Source organism: Boleophthalmus pectinirostris, unplaced genomic scaffold (genome assembly GCF_026225935.1).
Source record: "Boleophthalmus pectinirostris isolate CB_2022bp ecotype Guang Dong unplaced genomic scaffold, ASM2622593v1 HiC_scaffold_9, whole genome shotgun sequence".
In the NCBI taxonomy this organism is placed as follows: domain Eukaryota; kingdom Metazoa; phylum Chordata; class Actinopteri; order Gobiiformes; family Gobiidae; genus Boleophthalmus; species Boleophthalmus pectinirostris.
In genome coordinates, this window is record NW_026571541.1 from 3,577,992 (window position 1) to 3,605,855 (window position 27,864).

General features: G+C 38.9%; 1 protein-coding gene across 2 annotated transcripts in view; it reads right to left on the reverse strand.

Moving 5' to 3' along the window:
• Positions 1-27,864, reverse strand: part of cuedc1b (CUE domain containing 1b) — a 63,868-nt gene that overhangs the window by 33,237 nt on the left and 2,767 nt on the right. For both annotated transcript variants that reach the window (XM_055166875.1, XM_055166874.1), the window contains exons 2-3: positions 7,346-7,726; positions 3,782-3,979 (exon numbers count right to left, since the gene is read on the reverse strand). In XM_055166875.1, the coding sequence (XP_055022850.1) occupies positions 3,782-3,979; positions 7,346-7,429 (282 nt within the window). In that variant the 5' untranslated portion in view covers positions 7,430-7,726. The remainder of the gene's footprint in view (positions 1-3,781; positions 3,980-7,345; positions 7,727-27,864) is intronic.

The window sequence follows — 27,864 nt, forward strand, 5'->3', positions numbered from 1 at the left end:
CATATGCAGTGTTGGGAAGGTTACTTTTAAAATGTACAGATTACAGATTACATACCCCAAAATATAGTTTGTGATGTAATCCATTAAATCAATTAAAGTGAGTAATGTAATCTGAATATTTTGGATTACTTGATATGGTCATGCTTTTTAAAACGACATGAATGCACCAACCACATCCTGAAAATTCATGGTTTGTTCTCTTCCAATTGAGCCCAAGTCTCCATGAACAGACTTTTGTTTGATGTAGAGAAGCAAAGACGAGGATCTGAACATAAGAAGTTTTCTCTGCTAAAAGACAAGAAAAAGTCCAGTCTTTCCTTAACCATATTAAAAATATTATTGATAGAGAAATGATTTGTATATGAGATCACTGCTGCTTTAAATTATGTCCACACTACTGTTAGTGTCATATTGTTCTGTCCCGGTGTCCCGGTGTCTGTCCCGGTGTCTGTCCCGGTGTCTGTCCCGGTGTCTGTCCCGGTGTCAGTCCCGGTGTCGGTCCGGGTGTCTGTCCCGGTGTCTGTCCCGGTGTCTGTCCCGGTGTCTGTCCCGGTGTCTGTCCCGGTGTTTAGTCCCGGTGTTTAGTCCCGGTGTTAGTCCCGGTGTTTAGTCCCGGTGTTTAGTCCCGGTGTTTAGTCCCGGTGTTTAGTCCCGGTGTTTAGTCCCGGTGTTTAGTCCCGGTGTTTAGTCCCGGTGTTTAGTCCCGGTGTTTAGTCCCGGTGTTTAGTCCCAGTGTTTAGTCCCGGTGTCTGTCCTGGTTTAGAGGCTCACAGGAGGAAGCGTGGTCTATGCAGCGTATGCAAGAAAACATGATCCACACGTGGTGCTGGTCTGCACGTTCTCAGGTTGATCTACGATGATGAAGGTGTGTGTTTGTGGGTGTTTGTGTGTGTTTGTGTGTGTTTGTGTGTGTTTGTGTGTGTACCTGAGACATGGCCCTCATGTCTCAGGTCACTATAGGACAGTAGTGCAGATTTCATGAGCATATGCAGGTTGTTTTCACCGTTGCCATTAGTTCCGCTTTGCCATTTAACTTGTAGGTGATTTTATATATATATTTTTTTATATCTCATGTCAGGAGAAGTGGGTGGTCGGCGTACCCCCCGCGTACCACGCCCACCACACGCCCGTCCCTCTCTTCTTTAAATACAAAGTGATGTCTGAATTTCCAAGACACAAATGTGTTTTTACCCGTGCTCTGCTGCCTCTGTTCTACTGGCTCCTCGACCTCGTCCACTGTGTGACTGACACCACCAACGTTAACAAGACGTTTACGCAGCTCTTATTGCCGCGTTCTGTTTGAGTTTTTGGCAATGAGTGGAATTACCAAAATAAAAAAAAGAAATTAAATTAAAAAATGGGATATAGACAAAAATGTGAAAACCTCTGTGTAATCCATTTATTTCAACAAAGTAACAGTAATGCAATTACCACTCACTGAAACAGTAACTGTAACTGAATACAGTTATTCATAATTTGTACTCTGATTACGTAATGCCGGCACATGTAATCTGTTACTCTCCAACACTGTCTATATCAGTGGCTGTGGTTGGATCGTCTCAAGTTTGGACAGAGGTTTTTCACGCTCTATTGTCCAGTCCCAGTCCCTTCTGAATTCAAACAGAATGTAAAAAGATTTGGCTGGTCAGTAGTGAGTGTGCAAAAATACTGAAATATCCATAAATCTTATCATTTAATTAGATCCAATCCACTTTATTTCTATAGCGTATTTTATAAACAAAGACAGTTTCCAAAGTGCTGCGCAAAGAAAAATAAAAATGCTCAACAATTTAATACAATAAAAACAAATAGGCCCATAAGAATAAAGGAATTAAATCAATAAAGCAAAACAATAAAAGAAACAGAAGCAATAAAACTCACACAGCGTTAAAAGCCAGAGAGTAAAAGTGGGTTTTAAGATGAGATTTAAAACTCTCCACTGTGGGGAAGTGGAACTGGAACTGGCCCTTGAACCTCAGAGCGCTGGATGAGGTCCGAGAGAAAACGTGGGGGCAGAACATTCAAAGCTTTTAAAATCTTAAAATCAGCTCTAAAATGAACAGGAAGCCACTTGCAAAGACATAAGAACTGAAGTTATGTCTTGTTTTTTGGTCCGTTAAAAGCCTCGCAGCAGAGTTCTGAACTAACAACAACAGCAAAGTGCTTGACGATATATTGCCAAGAGTATTTTTTTGTACATTTGTGTAAATTATTTTGTAATAACGCTACAATTTTCAATTACAATTCACTGTTTTGATAATTAAAAGAGCTGTTTTTCATATTCACTTTGAATTTCTAGTATAACAGTCATGATTTAGCCTTTGTTTTTTACTGAACAGTATCGAATCAATTTCAAATACAGGGTGTCCCAAAAAATTTGTCAATTCACAGGACAATAATTTCGGCAATTCTTGTTGAAATAACCTCAAATCTTCACAGAATGTTTAGAAAATGATTAAGATTTTATATTTAGTGTTTTATTTTTGTTGTGTTTTCAGGTTGAGCCGTTCACTCCCAAAGAGAAGTCGTTTTGCGTCTTTGAATCTGCTCACACACATATTATATGTAATCCTTTAGTCCTGCATAAGAACCTTCCGCTTTACATTTTTGGTCCCAAGCCCAAATTTGCCAGTTGGTGAAGTTTTTTGAGATTTTGTATTGAAGCTGCACAGTCTTGGGTGAGTGTGTGTGAGAAGATTACAAAATGCAAAATGACTTCTCTTTGGGAGTGAACGGCTGAACCTGAAAACAAAACAAGAATAAAACATGAATTAAAATTAAAATCTTGATCTGTTTCTATACATTCTGTGAAAATTTGAGGTTATTTCAACAAGAACTGCCAAAATTATTGACCTGCAAAATGATGTCACATTTTCTAAATCAAAAGTGCACAGTATCGAGATTTGTATCGTATCAGGGCCTGTGAATCCGTGTATCATTCGTCCATTCGTTTTTTCAATATAAAACCAAAAATAAGAAAACGAAAAAAACATTTGTATTCTTCATTATTTGTTTCCAAAACCAAAATGAAAAAACAGATAAGGATTTGTTTTTTCAGTTTTCGATTTTGTGTTTAAACGAAGAATGGAAAAAACGGATAACGGCCGTTTCCCGTTTACGTGACTTCTGTGACTGCGATGCCGGATTTTGCACCGCGTACGGACTGAACCAGGACTGATCCAGGTCCAGGAACAGACCAGAGCAGGACTGAGACCAGGACCAGACAGAGACTGAGATCAGAACTGAAACTGGGACCAGACCGAGACCGAGACCAGACCAGGACCAGACTGGGACCAGACCGAGACTGAGACCGGGACTGAGACTGAGACCAGGCCGGGACCAGACCGGAGGGTCAGAGCCCACAGCAGGGCCGGAGCTCAAAGCTGAGGCTCGGAGTCAAAGCTCGGAGTCCGCCCTGGTCCCGGACCTGGATCAGTCCTGGTTCAGTCCGTATGCAGTGCAAAAGTTCAGCATCACAGTCACGGAAGTCACGCAAACGGGAAACGGCCGTTATCCGTTTTTTTCCATTCTTCATTTAATCACAAAATCAAAAACTGAAAAAACTAATAGTTATCCATTTTTTCATTTTGGTTTTGGAGAAAAATAACGAAGAAAACTGTTGTTTTTTCGTTTTCTTATTTTTGGTTTTATATTGAAAAACGAATGAACGAATGATACACAGATTCCTGTGTACCGAGGTATGTATTGTATCGGCGACTTCTTCATGATACCGAGCCCTCCTGGTCAGGCAGATTCTCCCCCGCTCTCCTGCTGCACTCACCTCTTGCGGGATGCTGTCGTCGGAGTCGGAGCTGTCGTCCGAGCCCTGTCCGTCCAGGCTCATCTGCAGCAGCTGGTCGATGGTGGCGTCCACGGCCCCGTTGTTGGACCTGAGGACGCACTCAATCACCTCGTAGTCCATGGTGGGGAACATGGTCTTGAAGTCCTCCATGGCCTGGTTAAACTCCAGACGACGCACCTGGGACACACACAAAACACACATTCAGACTGCACTGGAATATGATGGAGTATAGTAGGGACGGGACAATAAACAATAATCAAAAGGGTAAACATTAATAATTTGTGGGACATTTATATAATTGTGAGAACAGCAACAAAAAGAATCGCCTTTTTCACCAGAATGTGCAGAAAAAAGCGACTTCTCCATCACGTTTTTTTTCTAGATCATTGTTATTTTCACTTACAACTAAATAAATAATTTAATAGTTGTTTAAATATGGAACCTATTCAAAGGGTCTATTGTCTTGGGCCCCAGGGTGTTAGGGGCCCAGAATTAGACCTTCTTCCTATTAATTTATATTACAGGGGGCCCATTGAGTCTTGTTGCCCCACGTCTCCAAATTTCTGTCGATAGCCCTGCCTATTAATAAAGTTAAAATTATAATTATTCATATATGGGCCCGGTCAAGCAGAAGTAAACAACAAGGCCAAAAATTCAAGTTAATTCATCTGATATAAAAATGTATTGAACAGATACATATGTACTCTAGTTTATAAAACTGTTGACCTTTTTTCTGTACCATTTTTGGTTCTAAAGTTCCATATGTTTTTAAACAGACCATGTATGAAACATGGAACAAAAATTATTTCCCAAATTTCAAAGACCTGAAAATCATGTCAATAAATGGATGTATTTCATCATATCTTGTGTTATTCCATCTTTGAACTGTTGATGAAGGGACATGATTTTTCAAAAAAAAAAGTATCTAAAATGATAAAAATTTGCTTGGAAGGACTGACATATTTTATAGAAATAGTTTCCTTTCATTTTGAAGTAATATTAAAGTATTCGGAAGAAAAAAAGCGACAAATGATGTAAAATCCTGCACCTTCTACTTGTTTGTACAATTTTCCCTCCGTTACTTTTCCCTCCGTTACCATGACCTTTCTTAATAAAAAATCTCATTACTCAAAAAGTAAGAGGTTTTTCAACCTAATCTTGTACCATATGGTAGAAAACTATATGAAGCAAATATTCAAACCAGTTTGTTAAGGATATGGAAGTGAGAACCAAGAGTTATCACTGTTTGGATTTATTGCCCAAAAAGTGCTGCATATTTCATTCCCTCCGTTACCGACATGAGTTTTTAAAATTTTTTGTCAACAACTTGAAAGAATCTCACAGGTTTAACTTGACCCTGTTGGAGTGTAACTCTTTCCTACATTCTGATACTTTACTTATTTCAATAGTCCCTCTAGTTTCTGAATAAGAGACATTTGAATGTACAAAATCTGCCCCTCGTTTCCCTCCATTACCACTTGACCAGACCCAACTGTAACATTTTTACACTGTATCGCCCCATGCCTAACTGAGAAATCCATCAAATTTAAATTAATATTATGATTCAGTCATGTCTATAGTCTTTATTTTCTTTTCTTTAACCTTTATTTAACCACAAAAGTCCCATTTAGTTTCAAAGATCTTTTTTCAAGGGAGTCCCTGGCCAAGAAGCATGAACAACAAAACCCACAGACAAACATTTCCTATAAATCAATGTCAAACCTTCAGTGATCAGATTTTGAACGGAGAGGTCCACAGCCAATCCTCTGTCAGTGAAAGAAAACGGTCTGAAGCAGAGTTCAGATTTTGGGGGAGTAAATAGGGAGGGTTAGTGATGTTTGTGTTAATGTGCATATGGCGATTCTCTAATTTGGATTTAATTTGTGGGATAATACGTGTTGTAAATATAAATGATACTTTTAAACCAGTCCAGAAACAATTTGTTTAAGAAAAGTTGAAAAATGTTTAAAATCCCATATTAATGACATCACAATATTGAATTCTGTCCAAAAGTATGGCACTAGTTATGCTGCATTTTCTTGTATTCGGGACTTGGGTAAAACCAACTTCCACCTCAAGAAAGTGCAAAGAACGGCCAATCAAATCAGAGTTCCAAAACACAAACTCAAGCCAGTAGTGCAGACCGAGTGGGATGGATTTCTGAACATGTAAAGTCAAACTGCCATTATTGAGTCGCAGACAGTTAACGTTACCTATCAGACTCGATTTATTAGCAGGAGCTAGTGATACCTGAAGTTAACTACACGAGCTAACAAAAACTACATAAGGTAACAAAATAAACATTAAACTCTTTCTCAGGCATCATTATTTTCCAGCCTGTTGCAATGGAATGCATTTACAACAGATGTCGGGAGAACTGACCAAATGCGGCCCTCAGACAAATTTTCCTTGGCTCTCAGGCTTCCAGGTGAATTGGCCCAAATGACCTTGCATCAATTAAAAATGTATTTTTTACTGCAAGTTTTTTGAAAATCTACCTGAATAAAGCCGATATTTAACATTTAGTGTTTGGGTTTTAAGGATCTTAGCGTGAATAAAGTCTGATGGCTCATTCTAAACATTAAACATGCTGTTAAACATGCCCAAATTTTAATTATTCACTGTTTTGAGCTCCAGTCTGCGTCCCTCGATCGGCCTCTGCTTCATCTGTGTTTACATATGTGGCCCTTGATGAAAAAAGTTTGGACACCCCTGCACTACAACATTCAACAGAATGCAGCATTTCAAACACATTTTTCTCTACTTCAAACATGATTTCAACAAAATAAAACTGCTTTCATATCATCCATCCAAATTTCTTCTGCTTATCTTATCTGGGTCGTTGGGGGGCAACAGTCTGAGCACGAACTCCCAGACTTCCTTCACTCTGGACACTTCGTCCAGCTCCTCCGGGAGACCCTGAGGCGTTCCCAGGCCAGTCGAGAGACATAGTCCCTCCAGTGTGTCCTGGGTCTTCCCAGAGGGACATGCCCAGAACACTTCTCCAGGGAAAACTCATTTCAGCTGTTTATATCTTGTCCTTTTCCTTGTCTTTTGGCTTTCATATCATTTTATCTGTCAAATATTCATTTCTGTGTACATTAGAGGAGTTTTGTCTCAGTGTTCTACATGGTTACTGGGTAATCGGTATGAAAATTTCATTTGAAACCTAAAAAAATGACCAAACTGGGAAAAAATGCAAATCTTTAGTAAAGTAAGTTTAGTAAAATCTTAAATATAATGATCTTAACCATGTTTTAGTAAAATGAGATGTCAAACTTGTCACAGGCACTTTTCTGAGGAATTATTGTTTAATAGAATGTTCCACAATATAGCTTTAAACATCTCCATCTTCCAACGTACGGAGATAGTTACATTTTATACTGTGGAGCATTCCAGCCAAACAAACATCACCATGACGACTAGGCCAGGCTCAGACCCTCCGCCAGATACCAGAAAAGTTACACAGCGTAGCTTTAAATAGCAGTGACACTTCCATTTCTTGATGTTTGAGTTGAGTGTGGGGCGTTTGGTTCGTCTCACCTGTCTGTTGGGCCGGCTGTTGTTGAGATGGGCTCCTCCTCTGGACCCTCCATTGCTGCTGCTCCTCCTGAACAGACTGGTCATCTTTGGTCCAGCGCCAAGCCCAAACAAACGTTAAAATTCACTTCAACACTCTCCACTTCAACACTCTCTGCTCTCTCGGTGTGGACTGCGTGTGCTCTCAGTTCATCATCGTAACATGCCAGGCGGGAATTCCAAAAACTGGAGTGTTTTATCCACAGTGATCGGACAGTTTCTCTTAGTCCAACATGGCTGACGGTGACGGAGGAGAGAAAGAGAATAATCCAACGAATAAAGGTGAGTTCTGAAGTCACCAGGAGGAGAGAAGAGACGGGGTTTTCATCGCTGCATCATGTGGAGCTGTGGAGAAAACAAAGGGAAAGATTAAATAAAAAACGTGTAAACTTGACTACACTGTTCTAAATGAGTGCTTAGAGATTAAAGGCACAGTATGCAACTTTCTGGAGGTGGAACAAGACCTGCACGATTCCATGGAAACAGAAAGTTAAACCATACTTTGCAACTTTCTCCTTTCAGACAGATAAACTTTATGCCATGGTGGAATATTATAGCTGAGAGAACATGGAGACAAGCAGGAGCAAGTCAGGTTTGTGGAGGTGCAAGCCCCCTCCCAGTAAGGAAGCAGAATGTCAGAATGAAAATAATATGCCAACTGACAACCTAAATAGAAATAATATTTTTCATCACCAAATCAAACTTTTTTGTAGTGTCAAACATTAAAGGTTGTATAGAGGATTTTTTAAGGGAAAATAAATACAGCGACAGTCCTGTTTCAAATGTTGTGCATGCATGACACCACCTTCCTCTTACACCGCTGCCTCAGTAGAAACATCTCCTCCCGCCTCTTTACTCTAGAAATCACACTTGTTTACAGCCAGTGCGCGTTCAGAATTACTGTTGAAGTTTCCTGTCTAGAAATAATTTAGCGACCGACACGTCAGTTTTTAGACCCTTTGTGTGCTTCATTCACGCAATCGCTGGAAGGAATCTCCAAGAATCACCTCAGTTTGGCTTTGCTCCTTTTCCCCTTCTCTTCTTCTTTCAGCAACCAAAAAAACTGACTTTCTTTTGCGGCGAACCGGTCGTGGATTCTCGTCCTCCATCACAACAAACTTTGTGCAAACTGCGAGGAAGCAACAGTTTGAAAAAGCCTCTAAGAACCGCCGCATAAACCACATAATCCCCGCACGCCGGCAAGTCAGTTACGCTAGAAATGTAGGGAATTTGATTGACAACCAAACAGCCAATAGAAAATGAGGTAGCCTTGTTATCTATTGGCTGATGTTTATCTGGCCTCACTACGTCCACAGTTGATAGATTTTCATTCTTTTTTATTTTTTTGTCATCATAATTACAAGGCTGCTGCATGTCTGTAATGGTATTTTAAACTTTCATTGACAATTTGAAAAAAATAAAATAAAATCCTCCATACAACCTTTAAATATAACTTGAAGGTGCATCACGCAACTTTCCTAGTGGAGGATCCATCTAGGGCTGTCGCAATAACTGCAAAAATGAATCACCACGGTACTAAGAGGCCCACCTCGGTGGATGTTGGGCCACCGCGATCACCGCACGCGACCACGTGACCCGACCCAGAGTCCTGGGTCGGGTCAATTATTGTAAATTAAAGAATTTAAATATTCTCCTTTGAGTTTACATGGAAATAATAATTCAGTTTACATGGGAAAATCGCCTTTATTTAATTCTTCTCAGCGTCTGTCTCTAGCATCTTGTCGTTACTCCACGGACACAAACGTGATCCAAACTTTTTTCGGAGTGGTAACGATGATAATTGCACAGCAGCTGGAGAACTGTCTCATCACACTTCACGTCTGTCAGCTGAGGAGGAGAAGGGAAGAGTGTCGGAGAAGGAGGAAGAAGACAAACTGAGTCAACGGCTGTTCTACCTCAGCCCACTCCCACATCCCACATCCTGCTCACAAATCCAAAGAGACATGGATGAAAGTCCAAAGCCAGGACTGGTGGAGTCAGTGTGAGATAGTATTTTGATAGTAAAGTGCCCCCCCCCCCATAGGATTTTGACTCCCCTTACTTTTTCTTTAGTAGTTACTTATCTGATCATTATTTCTCATGTCATTTACTTTTATTATATATTGCTACATATTCCCTTTTTTTTAAGGTATTTTAAGGAATGTTTTGATGGAGAACGACTTGGTATTTTCTGTAAATGTATTGTTAAAATTGCATATATGTGCATATATGTCACTTTTTATATTGTATTTTACATTGTTATGGTTTTTAGTTTGTTATTTTCAGATAATCCTTAATCATAATGTCAATTTAGGCAATGGTTTGTAAGAATAACGACCTTGAATTTAGTCATGTTGTGTTATAATAAATATATTGGGGGTCAGATTACTACAGTCATAGGTTTCCTCTATTTAACTACTCAATTAATCAGCCCTGTCTATTTTAACAAGATTCCAAATCATTATACATCACTTTAATTACCTAACTCATTAATAACTACTTATCTCTCGAAAATATGTTGAAAGAACTAAGTCATTTGTAACATTCAAAAGTTATAATCCACATAAAAAATGCATCTAAGTTCTTCAAAAAACACTTTTAAATATGTCAGTATGTTTTAATTTGCAGATATAGTATTAATATTCAAAGTTTTTCTACAGAATTCAAGTTCTTTTTTAATAAAATATAGATTTTCATAGCGGGGGGTCAATATACCATAATAGGACCCAACGAGCATGCGCCGAACAACCGACATTATTTTTAAGAAGAATAAACGTTTACATGATCGAGGAATAAATTAATTTGGAATAAACCACCCACTTACTTCAGAATTAAGTTCGATTAATCATTTTCATAAGGAATTAAGTGTTTACATGGTGTTTTTAAAGCGGAATTCATTTTTATTCAGAAGTAAATTACTTTTATTTACATGACACATTGTAGACAAAGCAGCCCTCCTCTACAAATGTTACACAGTGCACCTTTAAAGATTAGTTGTTACCTCATTATATAAAAAATGAATTAGTCACGATGAATCCCGTTAACAACCCTATACAGATTTGAATAATTAGGCAAAAAGAAACAGAAAAACACACCTAAAACAGCTTTAGAACGTTTTTAGAGCACAGAACTATATTTGAACCTTTGTTGTTGACAGTTTGGGTTGAACTCGGGTTATTTCTGCGCTCCATTTGAAAGCCTTTTAGTGACCGTGGGCAGGCAGCAGCTTCAGTCCAGCCCAGATCTTCCCAACAACATCATATTAATCTGCACCCAAGAACGCGCTAAAATTAGAACTCAATCCAGGCCTCGCTGTGCTCTCAGGGACTGCACTTTAACACTCAAACTTAACACTGGAGACATATACAGAGGACGTATTATTATTATTAGTGTTGTCAACGTACGCAAAATGTCAAACGTGATGTCAGTACGAAGGAATAGACTTGTTACGGACATTGTTGGGAAGGTGACTTTTAAAATGTATTCCCCTACAGATTACAGATTACATACTCCAAAATGTAGTTTGTAACATAATCCATTAAATTACTTAAAGTGAGTAAAGTAATCTGAATACTTTGGATTACATGATATTGTCAGGCTTTTTAAAACTACATGAATGTAACAACCACATCCTGAAAATTCTTGTTTGTTTTCTTCAAATTATCTGTTGAGCCCAAGTCTCCATGAACAGACTTTTGTTTACTGTAGAGAAGCAAAGACGAGGAAAAACATGAGATGTTTTATGTGCTAAAAGAAAAAGAAAAAGTCCAGTCTTTCCTTAACTATATTAAAAATATTATCGATAGAGAAATGATTTTTATCATTTTATCATTATTTTGATCACTGCTGCCTTAAATTATGTCCACCCTACTGTTAGGTGTCATATTGTTTAGACCTGGTTTAGTCCTTGTTTTAGTCCTTATTTTAGTCCTGGTTTAGTCCTGGTTTAGGTCCTAGTTTAGTCCTGGTTTTAGTCCTGCTTTTAGACCTGGTTTTAGACCTGGTTTAGACCTGGTTTAGCCCAAAATGTGAAAAACATGAACATACCGCCATGTAATCCATTTATTTCAATAAAGTAACTGTAATCCAATTACCGCTCATTGAAACAGTAACTGTAACTGAATACAGTTCCTCATAATTTGTACTCTGATTACGTAACTCCAGTACATGTAATCTGTTACTCCCCGACACCGGTTACAGATTACCTACTTAGACCATAGAACATCATTTTCAACGTTAAACTGAAGTACTTTGTTTTATAGCAGTGCGTTTTTGCTTTATTTACATTTGTTGAACTTGTAAAAGGTGGAAGAAATGTTGAGATTCACGCCTGTCTAATGGTCCCTGATGATCTCGGGTGTTTTTAATGGACGTCTACAGCCAATCTTCCGTCCGTAAAAGTGTGTGGGTTGGAGTCCAGACTTCAGCGGAAGAAATTTGATCCGACGAAATAAAATTGTGTGGTTTGCAAATGATCGAGCTGCAGTTTCAAATGCTGTGGCCAAACCTCCAAAGCTCTCGTCAGGTCTCTGAAGCCAAGCAGGGCCGGACCTGGACCTGGAACCTGGATTGTGTACATAAACAAGACACTTCACCAGCATATGAAGTTGTAAGAATGTATCTTACAACCACTGAGTGAACAGTCAAGGAATAATGCATACAATTTTAAAGCAATTTTGGGTAAAAGGACTGGAAAATGCTCTATTTTTTATTCACAAATGTGGGTCACTTTACAAGTTCTTTTCAGCAGTACGGTGCACACTCGTCGGGACAATGCGAGGAAGCTACAGTAGTCACTATCGTTGGTTATTATTCTTGTTTGCTCGTATGGTAAAAATAGGCTAATTAACCGTTTCCTGAGGCAGAAACGGAGGAAGTAGGTCAAAATTTACACTGAGGCTTCAAGGCCCTGAGATGAAACTGCAGTTCATTCAGGTTTAAACCCACCTCACTTCAGTCTTGGTTTAGTTCTAGTTTTTTTTTTTATCTGGTTACTGTATTTTTCGGACTATAAATCGCACTTTTTTTCATGGTTTGAGTGTTTCCTGCAACTTATATTCCAGTGCAACTTATATATTAAAATTTTCAGACTGACAGCCTTGAGAGGGCGCTTTTGGCTTGTGTGTCAGTATCTATTACTCCTGTACCACTGTCACTTCACATTCTACTGCGCATGTCTCCTGTAGAAAAAGCCGCTGTCTTGCTGCAAATAGTGAAATCTGCAGCCGAAAACGGTAATCGAGCAACAGAGAGAAAGTTGGGAGTGAGTGAGAAACTTGTGAGGGACTGACAGAAAGCAGAGATGGTGAACACAGCTTCACGGTAACAAGGAGGGTGCACTGTGTAACTTTCCTGGAAGTCACTGGATGAATCAACAAAGTCTGGACTTCAGTGACACCGAAACCATCCTGTCGGGATTCAGAAAGGCCCAAATAATTCTAACTGGAACTGATGCCGAGTCTGATGACAGCGACACAGAAGAGGAAGCGGCGCTCTGTTTACCTCATGGATCTATGGTTTATCTCCGGAGGTCACGCAGAAGTGACACCGAGGACGAAGAATTCAATGCATTTAGTGATTTGGAGTGAGATCATGAGTTTGGTAAACTTATGTTCTGTTGTTTATGCTACAAATTATCTGAATAACTGTTAATATGTTACGTTAACATATAAACGTCTATTCAGTCTGTTGTTCTCTTTTCTGTTGTTATTACTATAATTTGTCTGTCAACATGAAATGTCAGTTCCTGGTCTCTGATTTTATAAAAATACATTTCCCCAAAAAACTGCGATTAATATATGTTTTTTTTCTTCTTCATTGTGCATTTTTTGGCTGGTGCAACCTATACTCCGGAGCAACATATAGTCTGGAAAATCTTAGATATGGTCCCAGTAGGTTACATGGAGGACTGAACGATCTATTGTTTTGGACCGAAAATCCCAATGTCAGACAACGCGATTTTGGGAGTGTCACAGCCGTGTTTTTTGCAGTGCTCCTAACTGACTCAGGTTTTGTTTTGTCAACTATTTCACACATTTATGCCGCCTTCCTGCTGAACACAGAACAGACTCACCATCAGCATCACCAACACCGCTCTGTCACAGAAAGAACACTCATATTCCACTGAGTCGTGTCCTTTAGTCCGACAGAGGTTGAGCACATCAGCCCACGAGCTAAGAGCTGTTTTTTTTTTTCAGTGCTTATAGTTTATGCAAATGAGTCACGCGGTTTTAAGTTTTGTTTCTGTAAAACGTAAACAAATGTGTCAAAGCTGCATTAAACACTGGTTTAGTCCTGGTTTAGTCCTGGTTCACTTAATTTTTAGTCCTGGCTTAGACCTGATTCAGTCCTGGTTCAGACCTGGTTCAGTCCTGGTTCAGTCCTGGTTCAGACCTGGTTCAGACCTGGTTCAGACCTGGTTCAGACCTGGTTTAGACCTGGTTCAGTCCTGGTTTAGACCTGCTTTAGACCTGGTTTCGTCCTGGTTCAGTTCTGGTTTCGTCCTGGTTTCGTCCTGGTTTAGTCCTGGTTTAGTCCTGGTTTAGTCCTGGTTTAGTCCTGGTTCTGTTCTGGTGCAGTCCTGGTGTAGACCTGATTTTGTCCTGGTTTCGTCCAGATTTTGTCCAGGTTCAGTTCTGGTTTAGTCCTGGTTTAGTCCTGGTTCAGTTCTGGTGTAGTCCTGGTTTAGACCTGATTTCGTCCAGGTTCAGTTCTGGTTTCGTCCTGGTTCAGTCCTGGTTCAGTCCACATGTGGTGCAAAAGTCCGCCATCTCAATCAATGTTTCTTCTGTTCAATAAATAATGCCAGTGAAGTGATGACAGGTTTTTGACAGTCGTCATCGCGCCGGGACCCGGTGCAGGACTCTGATATGATGTAAGTTTCTGCGATGTTTGCAAAATGTTCATGTGCACTGAAACCTGATTTGAAAAAAATCGTGGATGAAAATGAAATCGCAACATCTGCCACAAAAATCGCAATTCAATTTTTTCTTCAAATCGTAAATATTTCAGATGGATTTTAAGGACACACCTCATTCATGAAGCGTTCTTACGACCAAATTTGTACTTAAGGTCTTCTTATGAACATTTTTTGGCATTAATAAACTGTTTTCTTAACTGAAAATGTTCATCTGGGAGGAGTCAGGAGCTCTTAAGAACAAAAAATCTACTAAACTAAGAAAAGATTCATGACTGAGGCCCATTGAACTTTTTTAACCCTTGTCCCATAAAAAAAAAAAAAACTTAAACCATCTGGCCAAAAGACACAACATTAGTCACACACTGAAGTTAAGCTCCAACACTAACCTGCGGGCAAGTGGGTCTACCAACCATTCTACCAACCATGTTTTTTTTTTTTGATGCTGGAAGCGAGATTTGAACCACTAACCTTGGAACCAGAGCATAACACTCCACAGAAAGCCACAATTATTCAACCAGAGAATTCTAAACTTCCCCACACATCAACAGGCTCTGATTACAGACTAGGGCCGCAGAGTTTGGAAAAAAGCAAAACAAAACAAAAAAAAACACCGTGATTTTTAAAACATTACGACCAAAACGCCAAATTATAATGTAAAGACGAAAACCGCATGAACATCAGAGAGACTGAAATATGAACTGAACTTAAACAAAGCTAAAACAAAGAACTTCCATGCATTTCAGAACAGGTTTGCAGAGATCGAAACTACAGATACAACCTGATTTTTTATAAAAATTAAAAAAAAAGATACAATAGAAATTATGTATAATATTGTTATTGTTCAACATTGGTGGTGATGATGATACCAATGATAATACTTAATTTTTATTATTGTTGTGATTGTTGTTGTTGTTATTATTATTATTTTTTTTTATTTACCTATTTTACTTTATTTAATTTTTGTATCAATTAATTTATATTTTATTATTTTTCTATTTATTTATTTATTTTCTAACCTTTTTAAGTACGTATGATCACTGAATATAAATCTCGGACTTACCTGCGATTGATAAATTGTATTGTGCAAATATTGTTCAGTGAATATGTGAATGTGTATGTGTATGTGTATGTGTATGTGTGTATGTGTGTATGTGTGTATGTGTGTATGAGTGTGTGAGTGTGTGAACTGGCTTGTTATCGTTAATATTATTGGGTCTGGTCAAGTGGTAACGGAGGGAAACAGGGGCAGATTTTTGACATTCAAATGTCTCTTATTCAGAAACTAGAGGAACTATTGAAATAAGTAAAGTATCAGAATGTAGGAAAGAGTTACACTCCAACAGGGTCAAGTTAAACCTGTGATATTCTTTCAAGTTGTTGACAAAAAATTAAAAAACTCATGTCGGTAACGGAGGGAATGAAATATGCAGCACTTTTTGGGCAATAAATCCAAACAGTGATAACTCTTGGTTCTCACTTCCATATCCTTAACAAACTGGTTTGAATATTTACTTCATATAGTTTTCTACCATATGGTACAAGATTAGGTTGAAAAACCTCTTACTTTTTGACTCATGAGATTTTTTATTAAGAAAGGTCATGGTAACGGAGGGAAAAGTAACGGAGGGAAAATTGTACAAACAAGTAGAAGGTGCAGGATTTTATCATTTGTTGCTTTTTTCTTCTGAATACTTTAATATTACTTCAAAATGAAAGGAAACTATTTCTATAAGATATGTCAGTCCTTCCAAGCAAATTTTTATCATTTTAAATAAATTTTTTTAGAAAAATCATGTCCCTTCATCAACAGTTCAAAGATGGAATAACACAAGATATGATGAAATACATCCATTTATTGACATGATTTGCAGGATCTTTGAAATTTGGGAAATAATTTTTGTTCCATGTTTCATTCATGGTCTGTTTGTTTAAAACATATGAAACTTTAGAACCAAAAATGGTCCAGAAAAAAGGTCAACAGTTTCATAAACTAGAGTACGTATGTATCTGTTCAATACATTTTTCATATCAGATGCATTAACTTGAATTTTTGGCCTTGTTGTTTACTTCTGCTTGACCGGACCCTATTGTTATTTTTTATTTTATTTTTTTCGGTTATATGTTGACCTGTGTTAACAATTTGGTCAATTGTTCATGTGAATTTTTTTATTGTCTGAAAATGTATTAAAAAAATATTGGGAAAAAAAAATAAAGATACAAAAAAAAAAAAAAAAAGCAAACAATCCCTCAAATTGCGTTTTCGATTTTATTAGGGTATACTGTGCAGCCCTGTTCTATGTTCATGTTTTCTTTCATTCACGGTCCAGTCGTGATCCTGTGTTTTCCCACCTCCCCTGAACCCGACTCAACCTGCAGTGACAGCGGAGGGTCCATCTGTCAGACCAGACTCAGATCTGGGTCTGGATTTCCACATCTGGATATAGTCCAAGATGGAGGTCGTGAAATGAAAAGGGATCATAACCCGGAGCAGGAGGAGCAGATGGGCCCGGCTTAAACAATAGCAGAGAGGGAGTCCTGATGTACGCGAGGGCCCGACGCATTTTTAACACTGACGCTCTAATGGAAAATATGGAACGAGCAATAACAAAATGTGACGTTTCATTAGATGGAGATAATGGCTGGTTGGCATCAGTCTGAAGCGCGGCCGTACGATTCATCACATTTAAATCAAGATCAACATTCAGTCAATGATCAAGTCCTTTGAATGGAGACGTTCACAGTAGCGCTGGGTAGAACTGGGTGATGTGGAGCAAAAAATATATATCTCCATATATTTTGCTATATCTCGATATACGATATATATCTCAATATCTGTACAGGAAAAATAACCCCCCAAAACTACTGCAAAAACAAATCTGCCAATTCCACAATGTCTTTTTTTTTTCATTGAAGTGACAGTGGTAGACGGGGCTTCTGCCACATTTAAGATTATAAAAAAATTCCTAATGACATAAATAATAATATAACTGTAAAATAAAAGAAATAATACATATTTCCTTCTTTTCATTCATAAATAAAACGACTCAACACAAGCTCATCTTTGCATTAACTCTGTTAACCGTACAATAACCATGAGCTCCTTCAGCAGAGGAAGCTCAGGAGGTTCATTATTTTAACAGATCCATGTTCCTCACCAGCGTCAGGAGCTGTGATGTTTCCCACAATCCACAGCAGATCAAAACCCAACGTTTCCAAACACTATTGTACAAGTGACACTGCAGCAGATTATTCATTAAAATCTTCTACATAAATAAACTTTACATGACTGAACTTTACAACATATAAAACATAACGACTCTAGAGCCACATCAGCCCGTTTGACATTATCATGTGTTTAATGCAGTTTTGTGCACGTGTTTACGTTTTACAGAAACAAAACTTAAAAGTGCATGACTCATTTGCATAAACAACTTGTGCCCTGATGTGGTTTAACTTCTGTCGGACTAAAGGACAGGACTCAGTGTTCATATGAGTGTTCTCTCTGTGACAGAGGATGTGCTGCTGATGGTTTTGTCTGTAAATGGTGGAAAAGGTTTGTGGTGCTAGAAGTTTTTCACTGGCACCAACTTTAAGTATATATAAGCATTATATCGATATATACGACATGTCAGAATCCATATCGAGTTAAAAAAATATCTCCATATATTTAAAATATTGAGATATCGCCCACCCCTAGCGCTGGGTATCATTAAGACTTTGCCGATACGATACATATCTCAGTACAGTGCACTTTCAGTACAGTACGATATATTTTAAAGATTTAGATTTAGATTTGATGCAGTTCATTAAAAAATAAAAGTATCATAGCCATGATTTAACCAAAAGTCTTTGTAAAACCACAAACATTTAACTCACCAAAACAGTGAAAATGTCAAATGTGAAGTTTCCTTCTTCTGAACAAACAACCAAACTGTAGCGCTGTAACAAAATAATTTAGTAAAATACACTAAAAAATACTCTTGGAGATATATCGATATGTTGATATTTCTGCACAGCTCTAGTCTACAGTGAGTAAAAGGATGTGGCTCGGTGCAGAGTTCAGTCCTATTTTTTCTGTTAAATGGAAGTTATTAATCAAGTCTATATTGTTTATGTTCTGGATTATTTTTGGTTTTAAGAAGAGACCAGAGGAAATGATGTAATAAATCGTGGGAAAGCCGGCCAGACGTGTTCAGAGTAGAGGCAGAGTAAAAACAAGAATAAGGTGTCTTAGAGCAGGCTGAAATTGATTTAAAACAAACTTCCAGTGTAGAGTAAAATAAAGTACAAATAATCTGGTCAAATAAACAGAAAAAAAGTTAACTTAAACTGAATCAAAGCACCAAGACCTTACACCCATCTGCACACAAGTCTCCACAACTGACAACACCTGCTTGTTTTTATAACCCCGTCTCAGTAAGAAGTACCTCCCCAGGTGAGGAACAGTTCCTTTCCAGTTCCAAGCTAGAATTTATTTACATGGGCCTAAGTCTCTTTTAAAATCAAAATCAAAAGAATTTAAAGCAGTTCTCCTCTACATGGTCCAGGCCACGACCTCCTCCTAAGGCTTTAAAAATGACCATGTGGAGTTGCAGGTAAATATGATGAATGGATAAATGAATTAACAAATAAAGCATATTTAAATGAACAATGGGTTATGAGATAATTAAACAAAACTAACAATGCTCGTAAGTGTATTCGTAGGATATGGTAACAAATAACTAATGAGAAATTAAACAAATTAAACAAAAACGGCCCACTCTGTCACATAAATGCTGTCTGTCTGTGATTTGCTGATCGAGACTATTTATCCTGTTGTGATTTTTAAAAAGCCATTCGTCGGATGAGTTCAGCACATGTTTGTTGTAGTTTAGACCAGAAGTGTGTAAAGAAGTGGACTACAGGAGTGTGACGTCACACTCAGTGTTCAGCTCCAGCCAAATGAAGCGTCACGAGGCTGCAGTTACAGGGCAAATTTGGAGCTGAGTACCATATTTTATTTTATTTTATTTTATTATTGGAATGCCCCTTGAGATGTGCCAACTGGTTTTTGAAGGTCCAAAAAACACTTAACAGTAATACACGATATAATACAATACAATAAAATACAATAGACAGAAGTAGGGATGGGCATGATTAGTCGATTAATCGATAATTGATCATTAAGAATTTCATCGATTACGTTAATTTTAATCGACAAACCGAATGTAGGTTGCTGTGTGTAGTTTGACCAAACAGGGTCTGTACATGTGTCTCTGCATCAGAAGGAGCGAGACACAAACAGTGGGTCAGTCTGTAACGTGCTAAAGCACAAATGTGTATTTAACGATGATTTGTACAAGAAATTCCAGGCTTTCCGTTGCGTTCGGGACAAGTGTGAGTCCATGTGCACAGTGTATAAAGCAGGAACATATGTTTCTGTGTCCAGTGGAAAAAAGTTTTACCAGGTGAGAGTCGCGCAATGTCGATGACGAGTCTCCACCTCCCGTACGCTGTCCTGGTTTTGACAAATGCAAATATGGTCACACTAACCTGTATTCACCTGAGTCATGTCTTTTAATCCAACAGAAGTTGAACCGCATCAGTGCACAAGAGCTGATTTTTTTTCTTTGCTTAGTTTATGCAAATTAGCGATGTGGTTTTAAGTTTTGTTTCTGTGAGAGTTGCGCAAAACTGAATTAAACACATTATAATGTCAAACGGATTGATGTGGCTCTAGAGTCGTTACAGTTTATATGTCGTAAAGTTGAATTTATTTATGCAGATTAGTGCAGATAGTAATAATAATGATGATCATTTTAATATAAAAATGTTAATGATTAATCGATAATCGATCGTTAATTCTTCCGACGATCGATTAAGAAAATTTCATCGAATGCCCATCCCTAGACAGAAGACAAAACTTACAGGTTTACATTACAAAACATACAGACACACACATACATACATACATACACACACACACACACACACACACACAGACACACAGACAGACATACAGACACACACAGACACACACACACACACATACAGACATACAGACACACACACAGACTTGCTCCCTCATACACTCCTCCCAACTTCTGCAACAGAACCTGATCTATAACAAAAAAAATAGGAGTATACCTGATATAAGAATATTATAAACAAATGGAAAAATGATAATAGAACAAACTGAAAAACGCAAATAAATAAGATAAATGAAAAACAAACATGGAGTTTTGAAATATGAAATCAAAAATATTTTAAATGGATTGAAAAATGTCAGGAATTGGAAATGATTTATGGACAAAAAAGCAAAATAAAAACCCCAGGATCATGTAGAGTGAGTTAATATGAACAATTTAAGACCAAAGTGAGTAGCCTGACAGCAGCAGGAACAGAAAAAGGGGCGAAGCTTTTTTTTATTATTTTCCAATACAAAGTGACGTGGAGCTGGAGTCGATGGACCCAAAGCGTGCCCATGCTCACTTCCTATTTGGAACGCAGCGCCTAGTGGGTCAGCTATGTTCATTTATATAAACAGACAACAGATCTGGACCTTGTTTAGTCCCATTTTAGACTTTGGGAGGTCCTGGTTCAGGTCCTGGTCTGGCTTCGTCCTCCTCTGTGTAGTTTAGTCATTGTCTCCATAGACTCCAGAGCAGGTCAGGAGTGAAGAGAAGAGTTTTGATGAGTCAGACACATCAGGAATGACAAACAAACGACACCGGAAATGTTTAAGTTCAGTGTTATTGATTAAACCACCGTGTGTCTGTAAATCTGTTCCATCAGGATGTCCTTAAGTGACTTTACTTCAGCTTCATCTGGGTATTATTTAGGAAACATCTCACTCACAGGCCTTTCACGATCTAAACTCCTCATGGATCAATTAAACTAATAATCTAGAGCTCATTTATGGTTGTATAGTCCTGGTCAGTGGTGGAATGTAACAAAGTAAAAGTAGTCAAGTACTATACTAAAGTACAGATACCTAAGATTTGAATTTAAGTATACACTTTAAAATCTACTTATTACTCTTACGTCACTACATTTGAGAGCAAGTAACTTTATTTTCTACTCCACTGCAAGAAATATACAAATAAACACATTGATTTCATTGTTTCTGTTGAGCAAAATTCTGAACAAATCTTAATGAAAATTGCTACAATTGAAGCTTTATTTCATCTCAAAATCTGAACAAAATTTTGATTCGGGCGCTTTAAGACTTGACTTAAATAGATTTTATTTAGAAGAGTTTTTCATGTGATATACTTTTTTTATCTGTACTTTTACTTAAGTAACAAAATTGTGTACTTCTTCCACCACTGGTGCTGCCATAGTCCTGGACCTGATATAGTCCTGGTATCGTCCTGGTATCGTCCTGGTATCGTCCTGGTATCGTCCTGGTATCGTCCTGGTATCGTCCTGGTATCGTCCTGGTATCGTCCTCCTATCGTCCTGGACCTAGTATCGTCCTGGTAGAGTCCTGGTATAGTCCTGGTATCGTCCTGGTATCGTCCTGGTATCGTCCTGGTATCGTCCTGGACCTAGCATAGTCCAGGTAGAGTCCTGGACCAGGTATAGTCCTGGTATAGTCCTGGTATCGTCCCGGCACAGTCCTGGCACAGTCCGGTCTTAATCAGGTCCAGTGTGTGTATAGTGTGCGTATAGTGTGTGTATAGTTTGTGTATAGTGTGTGTAGTGTATATAGTGTGTGTGTAGTGTGTGTGTAATGTATATAGTGTGTGTTGTATAGTGTGTGTATAGTGTGTGTATATAGTGTGTATAGTGTGTGTGTAGTGTGTGTGTAGTGTGTGTGTATAGTGTGTGTGTAGTGTGTGTGTGTAGTGTGTGTAGTGTGTGTATAGTGTGTGTATAGTGTGTGTGTAGTGTGTGTAGTGTGTGTATAGTGTGTGTGTGTGTGTAGTGTGTGTGTATATAGTGTGTGTGTAGTGTGTGTATAGTGTGTGTGTATAGTGTGTGTGTAGTGTGTGTGTGTGTGTGTAGTGTGTGTGTATAGTGTGTGTGTGTGTAGTAGTGTGTGTAGTGTGTGTAGTAGTGTGTGTATAGTGTGTGTGTATAGTGTGTATAGTGTGTGTATAGTGTGTGTGTGTATAGTGTGTGTGTGTGTGTGTGTATAGTGTGTGTGTGTATAGTGTGTGTGTAGTGTGTGTGTAGTGTGTGTGTGTATAGTGTGTGTATAGTGTGTGTATAGTGTGTGTATAGTGTGTGTGTGTGTAGTGTGTGTAGTGTGTGTGTATGTGTGTGTGTAGTGTGTGTGTAGTGTGTATAGTGTGTATATAGTGTGTGTATAGTGTGTGTGTGTATAGTGTGTGTGTGTGTGTAGTGTAGTGTGTGTATAGTGTGTAGTGTGTGTGTAGTGTGTGTGTAGTGTGTGTAGTGTGTGTGTAGTGTGTGTGTGTATAGTGTGTGTGTATAGTGTGTGTAGTGTGTGTATAGTGTGTGTAGTGTGTGTAGTGTGTGTGTAGTGTGTGTGTGTGTGTGTATAGTGTGTGTGTGTGTGTAGTGTAGTGTGTGTATAGTGTGTGTGTGTAGTGTGTGTGTGTGTGTAGTGTGTGTGTGTGTGTATAGTGTGTGTATAGTGTGTGTATAGTGTGTGTGTAGTGTGTGTATAGTGTGTGTGTGTGTGTGTGTGTGTAGTGTGTGTAGTAGTGTGTGTAGTGTGTGTAGTGTGTGTATAGTGTGTGTAGTGTGTGTGTAGTGTGTGTAGTGTGTGTGTGTAGTGTGTGTGTGTGTGTGTGTGTAGTGTATAGTGTGTGTATAGTGTGTGTGTAGTGTGTGTAGTGTGTGTATAGTGTGTATAGTGTGTGTGTATGTAGTGTGTGTGTATAGTGTGTGTGTAGTATGTGTGTGTGTATAGTGTGTGTGTAGTGTGTGTAGTGTGTGTGTAGTGTGTGTATAGTGTGTGTATGTAGTGTGTGTGTGTAGTGTGTGTGTAGTGTGTGTGTGTATAGTGTGTGTATAGTGTGTGTATAGTGTGTGTAGTGTGTATGTAGTGTGTGTATAGTGTGTGTGTATAGTGTGTGTGTGTATAGTGTGTGTGTATGTAGTGTGTGTGTAGTGTGTGTATAGTGTGTGTGTGTATAGTGTGTGTGTGTAGTGTGTGTAGTGTGTGTATAGTGTGTGTGTGTGTGTAGTGTGTGTAGTGTGTAGTGTGTGTAGTGTGTATAGTGTGTGTATAGTGTGTGTATAGTGTGTGTGTAGTGTGTGTAGTGTGTGTATAGTGTGTGTATGTGTGTGTAGTGTGTGTAGTGTGTGTGTAGTGTGTGTGTGTGTAGTGTGTGTGTGTGTGTAGTGTGTGTGTAGTGTGTGTGTGTGTGTAGTGTGTGTGTGTGTGTAGTGTGTGTGTAGTGTGTGTAGTGTGTGTATAGTGTGTGTGTGTGTAGTGTGTGTAGTGTGTGTGTATAGTGTGTGTATAGTGTGTGTAGTAGTGTGTGTAGTGTGTGTATAGTGTGTGTAGTGTAGTGTGTGTAGTGTGTGTAGTGTGTGTAGTGTGTGTGTGTGTGTGTGTATAGTGTGTGTGTGTGTGTATAGTGTGTGTATAGTGTGTGTGTATAGTGTGTGTGTGTGTATAGTGTGTGTGTAGTGTGTGTATAGTGTGTGTAGTGTAGTGTGTGTATAGTGTGTGTGTAGTGTGTGTAGTGTGTGTGTATAGTGTGTGTATAGTGTGTGTGTGTATAGTAGTGTGTGTAGTGTGTGTGTAGTGTGTGTGTAGTGTGTGTAGTGTGTGTGTGTGTGTAGTGTGTGTAGTGTGTGTATAGTGTGTGTGTAGTGTGTGTGTGTGTGTAGTGTGTGTGTATAGTGTGTGTAGTGTGTGTGTGTGTGTGTAGTGTGTGTAGTAGTGTGTGTAGTGTGTGTGTAGTGTGTGTGTAGTGTGTGTATAGTGTGTGTAGTGTGTGTAGTGTGTGTGTAGTGTGTGTAGTGTGTATAGTGTGTGTATAGTGTGTGTAGTGTGTGTAGTGTATAGTGTGTGTATAGTGTGTGTGTAGTGTGTGTAGTGTGTGTAGTGTGTGTGTAGTGTGTGTGTGTAGTGTGTGTGTGTGTAGTGTGTGTAGTGTGTGTATAGTAGTGTGTGTAGTGTGTGTGTGTAGTGTGTGTAGTGTGTGTATAGTGTGTGTATAGTGTGTGTGTGTATGTAGTGTGTGTAGTGTGTGTATAGTGTGTGTATAGTGTGTGTAGTGTGTGTGTAGTGTGTGTGTAGTGTGTGTGTAGTGTGTGTAGTGTGTGTATAGTGTGTGTGTATAGTGTGTGTATAGTGTGTGTGTATAGTGTGTGTAGTGTGTGTGTGTGTGTAGTGTGTGTATAGTGTGTGTATAGTGTGTGTGTATAGTGTGTGTGTGTATAGTGTGTGTAGTGTGTGTATAGTGTGTGTATGTGTGTGTAGTGTGTGTATAGTGTGTGTATAGTGTGTGTATAGTGTGTGTGTGTGTGTATAGTGTGTGTGTGTGTGTGTAGTGTGTGTAGTGTGTGTAGTGTGTGTGTGTAGTGTATGTGTGTGTGTGTGTGTAGTGTGTGTGTGTGTAGTGTGTGTATAGTGTGTGTAGTGTGTGTAGTGTGTGTAGTGTGTGTAGTGTGTGTGTGTGTGTAGTGTGTGTAGTGTGTGTAGTGTGTGTGTAGTGTGTGTGTGTAGTGTGTGTAGTGTGTGTGTGTGTGTAGTGTGTGTGTAGTGTGTGTAGTGTGTGTAGTGTGTGTGTGTAGTGTGTGTATAGTGTGTGTGTGTAGTGTGTGTAGTGTGTGTGTGTGTGTGTGTAGTGTGTGTGTGTGTAGTGTGTGTAGTGTGTGTGTGTGTGTGTGTGTGTGTGTAGTGTGTGTAGTGTGTGTAGTGTGTGTAGTGTGTGTAGTGTGTGTAGTGTGTGTGTAGTGTGTGTGTGTGTGTAGTGTGTGTATAGTGTGTGTAGTGTGTGTGTAGTGTGTGTGTGTGTGTATAGTGTGTGTGTGTGTGTATAGTGTGTGTGTATGTGTGTAGTGTGTGTGTGTGTGTAGTGTGTGTGTGTGTGTAGTGTGTGTAGTGTGTGTGTGTGTGTAGTGTGTGTAGTGTGTGTAGTGTGTGTGTAGTGTGTGTAGTGTGTGTAGTGTGTGTGTGTGTGTAGTGTGTGTGTGTGTGTAGTGTGTGTAGTGTGTGTAGTGTGTGTAGTGTGTGTGTAGTGTGTGTGTGTGTGTGTGTAGTGTGTGTGTGTAGTGTGTGTAGTGTGTGTAGTGTGTGTAGTGTGTGTGTAGTGTGTGTAGTGTGTGTGTAGTGTGTGTGTGTGTGTAGTGTGTGTGTGTGTGTAGTGTGTGTAGTGTGTGTAGTGTGTGTGTAGTGTGTGTGTGTGTGTGTGTAGTGTGTGTAGTGTGTGTGTAGTGTGTGTGTGTGTGTGTAGTGTGTGTGTGTGTGTGTGTGTAGTGTGTGTGTATAGTGTGTGTAGTGTGTGTAGTGTGTGTAGTGTGTGTAGTGTGTGTGTGTGTGTGTGTGTAGTGTGTGTGTGTATGTGTGTGTGTGTGTAGTGTGTGTAGTGTGTGTAGTGTGTGTAGTGTGTGTAGTGTGTGTGTGTGTGTAGTGTGTGTAGTGTGTGTAGTGTGTGTAGTGTGTGTGTGTGTAGTGTGTGTGTAGTGTGTGTGTAGTGTGTGTGTGTAGTGTGTGTAGTGTGTGTGTAGTGTGTGTAGTGTGTGTGTAGTGTGTGTGTAGTGTGTGTGTTTGTAATGCGTTCAGTGTGGCGTCTGTAAACTCGGGGATCGTGTTGCTCGTCATTTTAAAGACTTTACCAGATGCACTTGAAGCTGCTTCATATTTTATGATTGAGATGAATGGTTTGAACCCTGCCATGGGCCTCCACAAAAGGCAGCGCTTCCTGTGGATCAGCCAATCAGACGGCAGCGTTCAGACACAGAGGGGCCCACACCAGGGACATTCACACATGGATTTGGTTTGATGAGTGAACGAAGAGAAGATGGAGAAGAATGGATTTAAGACGGTGTGGAGATGACATTATAGACGCATTTGAAGTAGTTAAGTCATGTTATTTTAGGAAACACATTTGCAAAGCTTTCACATTTAAAACACAAAGCTAAAAAAGTAAGAGAGAAAAGTAAAAGCAGGATTACAAGAGTCCAGGACTGAAGGCAATTTTATCACTGCAATATTAGAATGAGTTTGGTGAAGGTAAGTGGGCTTTAAAAACATGGAGGAACACTTGAACTGAAACCAGATAAAAAATGACATCTTCAGATCTGAAATTTGGGATCCTGGTTGTGGCATCATTTCCTGGCAGTTTTAGCACAATTTTATTTTATTCATGAGTTTCAGCTTCCTTGTTTTATGCAATATTTTAAAAATGTTTTTTCCACATTGAAAAATATCTAATATTTAGATTGGTTGAAGGACACATTGCACTTCAAACCCAAAACTTGTCAACAATTTAATTTCCTGTGTTTTGCTAGCCTGATTCATCAGCCAGTTTCACTTATTAGAAACCGTCTGACCTCGCAGTGTTAGAATTCATTCACTCGACAGTAGGCGAGTACTTTTTATCATTTAACCAATTGCTGTTATTTGGTCGTCACTTATGTATTGCACCACTAACGGGACTAACTGGTATATTAAACTTTTCCTAAATCCTGTAGGAAGAAGGACAATAACGTCTTTCCTCTTGATAAAATTCACCAAACATTCTCTTTATTCCGGCTTTAAATCCTCAATCTCAGAAATCATTGCTGACACTTCCAGGGTTTTCGCAAACCGTCTAGTGGATTCTGATTTCTGATCTAGTTGCTGGAGAGAAATGAAACTGAGCAGAGGCACTAGGTGGCGCCAGTCTGGCTACAAGACCTGCACGATACCACGGAAACAGAAAGTTGAACCATACTTTGGAACTTTTTCATTGGAGATAGATAAGTTTATGCCATGCTGGAATATCAGAGCCAAAGAAACAACATTACCATGGAGACAAGCAGGAGCAAGTCAGGTTTGTGGAGGTGCAAGCCCAATCCCAGTAAGGAAGCAGTTTTTCAGAATGAAAATAATAACTGACGGCCTAAATAGAAACTGATAAAATTAACCATTCAAAATTCAACATTTTCTTAGTTCCGGCTTTAAATCCTCGATCTTGGGAATTGTTGACAACACTGAATATGTGGCTCTTCGCTGATTGGCTGGTGCCTGGACTTGCACTTCTGGGGTTTTTGTCTAGTGTATTTTGATTCCTGACCTAGTCGCTGGAGAGAAATGAAATGAAGCAGAGGCACTAGGTGGTGCCAGTCTGGCTAGTGTTTTGCCTGTTTTCAAAAGGAATCAAAAGGACGTCCGTCCAGCCTCTGAACAATGATATTAACATTAACGTTATCAATAATACAATAGATCATGTTGAGTGCTACATTTAAGTGCACATTTTATAGTAACACAAAACAAAACAAGAATAAATTATTAACACTGAAACATTAAAAATAATTTGTACTTGTGCTGGTATCAGTTCAGCTTTAAAACCAAACTATAGCCTGTACTCTTCCCTTTCTTCAGAACAGCTTCTACAATCACAAGTTCACAAAAAATGAACCAAACCTGTGTGACCAGAGACTTCACCTGCAG